Source organism: Leucopleurus acutus, assembly GCF_964270905.1.
Source record: "Leucopleurus acutus genome assembly, chromosome: 4".
NCBI lineage: Eukaryota > Metazoa > Chordata > Mammalia > Artiodactyla > Delphinidae > Leucopleurus > Leucopleurus acutus.
Genome location: NC_139146.1, coordinates 154,759,529 through 154,765,528, shown reverse-complemented (window position 1 = coordinate 154,765,528; position 6,000 = coordinate 154,759,529). Strand labels below are relative to the sequence as shown.

The following is a 6,000-nucleotide window of genomic DNA, read 5'->3' as shown; positions in this document are numbered from 1 at the left end:
AAGGCATTTTTGCCCTGTGGAGTTCTGTCCATTTCCCAGTCCCACGTCGTAGGGGAAAAAACACTTTGGGCTTCTGATGTATCTCCAAGCTCGATGTCTGTCTCTCTGCATGACTTTGATCAGTTCAGACATTTGTCAGAGTTCATACACACCCTCCTTTGTAGACTGTCACAGGGCATGCAAGCATGATGCTTGGAGTCAACAAGAAGAGCCTGTGTGTTCTCTGTCTGAAACTTTTCATCCCTGCTCAGCTTTGTCTGTGCATGTGTGTGCGTGCGTGCGTGTGTGTGTGCGTGTGTGTGTGTGTGTGTGTGTAAAGAAGGATATTAAGACTTTGGAGAAGGCGGGTGGGGAGGAGAGATTCTGAGAGAGGAAGAAAGAAAAAAGAGGGAATGGAAAGAGAGAGAGTCAAGGGGAGGGGAGGGGGGGGAGCAGCTGCTTTGTAGCTGCTAAGATTGCAGACGGAAATAGCACACAACCACCGTGAGCCGATGCGACTCAGAAGCCGGGATCAAATTGTATTCACTTTCATTAATCAGTTTCTCTGAGGGAAGGAAATGACATCCGGTCCTGTCTTCCTCTACATCTTGATTTTTGGAAAATACTGTAAGTATGCTCAGCATTTAATTTTGTCTACCTTAGGATTTTATGAAATAATCAAAAGTACAAATGTTTATTACTGACATGAATGCTTTTAAGGTGCAACTGCCTTTTCTGATAAAACTGTTATCTCACTTCAGAATGATTCCTCTGAATACATTTCTGGTATTTATATGAAAAACCAGAATACTAACATGCCATGTAAACCTATGCTTCGTAACAACCAATTGGTTTGATATTAACAATTGTTTTATAAGCCATGGTATATTTCAAGAGGAGTGTTCCTAAAGAGATTGTGTTCAAGGAATGTGCCCATTGACACATCCTGGGGAGGTCTGTACATTTGCTCCCGGCTCCTGTGTGTTTATAGCGCTTCATTATCCTAGCCCTTTGTGATTTGTATCGTAGGTACGCCTCCTTAGGGAAAGATGCATTCAGAAAACTCCTTTTTTTATTTTTAGCACGGTTTCTCACTATTCCTTGAAAGAAAAACCAGGGAAAGCAGAAAGCGATGAAAACCACAGACACATGAGGAGCCCAAATGGACATTTTACTTTGGCTATCATGACAGTTTTTGCTTCCTCTCCGTATACATGTTTTATTTTCAGAAAATCTGCTTTTTAATCAAAGGAAAGAGTTTGTTCTTCATTAAACCTTATTGAAAGTTTATTAGGTAAATAGAAATAAAATGTTTCTTAGGTAATACATGATGAGGAAAGTCAAAGCAAATCAAAAAAGAAAACTTTCTGGGTCCCTTTCATACCTTGTGATGCTGGGAATTATTAAGCTGTAACAAATTTAGAATTCATAGGCATGCTTCCATTTCTCTGTCTCTTAAAAGTTTGCAGAAGTTTATTTACCCTAAAACGTTCTATTGAAGAATACCTCAAAGTAAATTTCAGTCCTACCTCTCTCAATGCTGATGGCATGCACTGCATCAAAGTGATTTTTTTCCTTTATCTCCAGTCTTCCTGACCTCTTAGTACACCTCACTTTGTCAGTCGAAGATGTGGGGTTGCATGTAACCAAGGAAATGACTCCAAATCCTTTGGAAACATTCTAGTTCCTAGCTTTCTCCGTCTCTGATCTTATTGCTGACATTCCCATTTTTTAACTAGAGGATGAAAAGTCAAAGTGCACACCATCACCAAAAACTGAATGTTTCTAATATAATCCAAGTGTTTTGACTTTTGCAGCCAACACCCTCATAAATCCATAACATATTTTTCTATCTCCTCTCCCATTTCAATAAAATGAGCATATTGAATAAGCCAAAGGAATACTTCCAAATAGGCATTCTAGGATGAGGGATTCAAGGGAATGGAAAAGGCATTCAGGGCAGGTAGAGAAGCAATTTGGCTAATGTGTTAACCAGTCATTTGGTAAAAATGTTCTGTTTAGTAAAAAAGTTCTATGTTCTCTTTTGTCAAAAAATTATCTTCATGAGCAGAAAATAGGTAATAGTGATGAAGATGATAATCTTCAAACCCTCCAACATTTTAAATTTATCTTTGGACCTTTTAAAAATTTTGATAATGCATTGTCAACCTCCTCCCTCCATGCCTTCCAGAAGCAGAATTGGGCAAGCAAGACTTCTGGCTACATGCTGTCAACAGGGTGGGTGGGCTGGAGGGGCATTTGACAGGGGCCCCCAACCCAGCAGCCCACACCCATGACTCACCAGTTAGTTTATCCCATCATCAAGCCCCACCAGTGAGAGGATTTCCTGGGCATATAGCAGAAGAAGTCAACCACATAATGACAACGTCTTAAATCTCCGTAACTAACTCCATGGTTGTTGTTAGTGGTTTGTTTGTTAGCCCACTCTCCTGTTGCCTTGAAAGGACAGTGTGCTATCATGGAAGACTGAAGGGGCTTGACAGCACTGCCCTGTACTAGCTCCATACTTTTCCACAATGACTTACCCTCTGAGCCTTAGTTTGTAAAATGGCAATAAAGTCTTTTACCCTATCTACCTCCCAGAGCCCTTGTGTCCGGTTCTTTATTACATTAAGTGACCTCCTTGGATCTTCAGAACAGCTCTATTAGGTAGATACAATTAAGCACATGAGGAAGGAAAGACCAAGGACATTCAGTACCTTGTCACAAGACTCAAGCTAATAAATGCCACGATTTGAATGCTTTCGTAGTCTACACTCTCTCCCAGACCGTGAACATTCTCAGTAGAGATCATGTATACCACAGGGCTTTGAAAACGGAAAGCCCTTTATAGACCTAAGCAATTATCAGTCAGCCTTTTAACCAAAAATATTTATCGAATGCCAGTTACTTTAATAAGCAATAAGACTAAAGGGTGTCTACAGCATGGTCCCCGCTCTGAACGGTTAGAGTGGAGGAGAGGGGAAGTTATCTAGGGTCACCAAACTGTGAGACAAGGGCAAAAGCCTAGGGGTGCACAGAGAGGGGTGACATTAAGATTCAGAAAAGATTTCCTTTCAGCTTTGAGAATTTCTTATTCTTAAAAAATTCCTCCATCTGTTGTCTAATTAGCTGTATTGTGCCAATGTTAATTTCTGAGTTTTGATAATGTACTCCGGTTAGATAAGATGGTTCCATTAGGGAAAGCTGGGTGAAGGGTACATGGGACCTCTTGTACTATTTCTGCCACTTCTTGTGGGTCTAAACTAGCGCAAAATTAAAAGTTATAGAACAATCTCCTGGAAGAATTGTATCCTAAGTCTTTATCAGCACACGCTTTACTCATTAATTAAATGGTATCATCAAGCAAAAAACAATCATTTTACTTAACACTTTGTTTAGGCAGGTAATAAGTAAGGAAATAGGACATAGAAGGGCCCAGATATGAACTTGATCTATTTTAGTATTTTGCCAAGGCCCAACCCATCTGGGTAGGTCCTCACTTTTGGATTCCAAGTGGCTACCTACAAGACCACCTGGTCTTTGCCTTGGGTCCCGGTACTGGCATATCTTATAGCAACTGTCTTCTCTAACCACGAGGAAGAAGACAGGAAGAGCCTTTCCTGAACTAACCATCAGTACACAAAAACCAGACCTTTAGTACATGAAACAGGAGAATACTGGCATATTTACCCACCTCCAAAAGATGGAAGAAAAAACTTTCCAATATGCAGACTACAGAGTATATAACAGTTCACCTGACATTTTTTAAGGTTGCTAACAATTTTATATTGTTCTTACTATGAATTTGGAATCACATCTTTACGTTTCAAACAGAAAATTAACAAGTCTGTGCAAATGCAGCACCATCATCTGTATAAACAAATTATTACATTTGTGAACTAAATCGTTTTGCAAGCTTAATTTCACACATTAGGACAAACCTATTAAACTGAAATGCCTGGAGTTGGGTATTCTAGTCAGGCTTATTTTTTGTCTGAAAAAATAAGCATTTTTTATTATATAATTTTTAGGTGTACAACATTATAATTCAACATCTGTATACACTACAGAGTGGTCACCACCCCACGTCTAGTTACCATCCATCACCATACAGCTGACGCCCTTCCCCCATTTCACCCACCCGCCCCCAACCCCCTTCCCTCTGGCAACCACTCATCTAATCTCTGTATCTATGAGTTTGTTTTTGTTTTACTTCATTTGTCTGTTTTGTTTTTTTCAATTCCACATATGAATGAAATCATACAGTATTTGACTTTCTCCATCTGCCTTACTTCACTTAGTGTGATGCCCTCCACATCCACCCATGCTGTAAATGTAATCCATGGTGGGACTGCATTCTCTTTTCACGGCTGAGTAGTAGCCATTGTGGATGTGTACCCCATCTTCTTTATGCATTCATACATTAATGAACAAAATCTGCACAGACCAGTTACTAGTAAGGGGATTGAAACAGTAATCAAAAATCTCCCAACGGGGCTTCCCTGGTGGCGCAGCGGTTGGAAGTCTGCCTGCCGATGCGGAGGACGCGTGTTCGTGCCCCGGTCCGGGAAGATCCCCACATGCCGCGGAGCGGCTGTGCCCCTGGGCCATGGCCGCTGGGCCTGCGCGTCCGGAGCCTGTGCTCCGCGGCGGGAGAGGCCACGGCAGTGGGACGCCCGCGTACCGCCAAAAAAAAAAAAAAAAATCTCCCAACAAACAAACTGTACACATTTGTACCACTTTAGTGTCAAGTTCTAGGACTGTGGTTATGGATGTGGTGGTCATTGTATCTCCCATTTATCGAGAGCTTTCCATGGACCACAAACTGTGCTAAATGCTTTACAAACATGATCTGACTTTATCCCTGTAACAACCTTAAGGGATATTCTCACTTTACAAAATAGGAAACAGAAAATGAGAAATATTAAGTCACAGGCCTGGCATCACCTCTTAGTAAGTGTTGCAAAAGAGTTTTCAATCCAAGTCTGTGTCCTTGAATGGCCTACGCTAGTAAAACATGATTCAGTGCTAATGCTTTCTAAAGCTACAATATCTTAGAATTAAAACGGACCTGAACAGATCCCCTCATCTAGCCCACTGGTCTTTAATGAAGCACGTTAGATATTTTTCCATTTTGGAAATTAAGCAATAGAGAAATATTGACGAGCCCAAGGTCACAGAACTGGTAAATCCACACTTAAAGTTTCCACTAGAGCAGGCTGTCCTCACCCCAGGGAAGTTTGAGAAATCCATGTTCCATATTCATGCATGTCCTCCTATGGGCCGGTACCATCTGCTTTACATACACTTCTCATCGTGCACTGGGGATTGATGAATGAGGATAGATGTGTAACTAATGCGAATGAATAGAAAATTAGACTCAACCTGTACTGGTTCCAGGATTTTGCTGGGAAAGCACTTTTGCTTACAGCCCATGGCACAGAGCTTTACCCACAGGAAGTACCAGTACACAGTGACTTCATTCTCATCTTAGCTCACTTCTCCCGCCCCCGGATATCTTCCCCCCTCGTTGTGTCCACAGTCGCAGCAGCCCTATTTCCTGTCTCACGCGCAGTGGTCCAACACTCTCTCCTCTTCTCAGCTCTGCATCCCCACCCATCACCCTGGTCGGAATAACCAGGCTCCGTCACTGAAACCAAAAGCTGTTTCCTTCTTTGGAAACAAACAGGGGCGAGTTGTGAGTATTTCAAATTCAGTTTTTATTCTCTATCACGGCAAAGGTAAATGTTGAGCGGAAAAAGAGGACAGTATTAAGTGGGATCTCTGGTTATTTGTGTTAGGAATTGACATTTTCCTGTAAAATAGTTGTAGTTTATATAATAATTTGGAGATTTGATTTTCTGTTAAATAGATTTGTTTTATAATTATTTCAACATTACCTGAATTAACTAGAGCCATCTTATTTCTTACGCCTTCTATAATAATGAATATGTCTTTTTAAAATACTCAGTGCTCCCCAAAAATGTGAAGATTATTTTGGGGGAGGGGGACCCTTGG

At 41.1% G+C, this 6,000-nt stretch overlaps 1 protein-coding gene across 4 annotated transcripts in view; it reads left to right on the top strand.

The window, feature by feature from the left end:
* Positions 1-557: 557 nt before the first annotated feature.
* The window catches only part of RXFP1 (relaxin family peptide receptor 1), a gene marked incomplete at both ends in the record, with an annotated part of 94,359 nt that continues 88,916 nt past the window's right edge, over positions 558-6,000 (top strand). For all 4 annotated transcript variants that reach the window (XM_082838717.1, XM_082838718.1, XM_082838716.1 and 1 more), the window contains one exon: positions 558-606. In XM_082838717.1, the coding sequence (XP_082694843.1) occupies positions 558-606 (49 nt within the window). The remainder of the gene's footprint in view (positions 607-6,000) is intronic.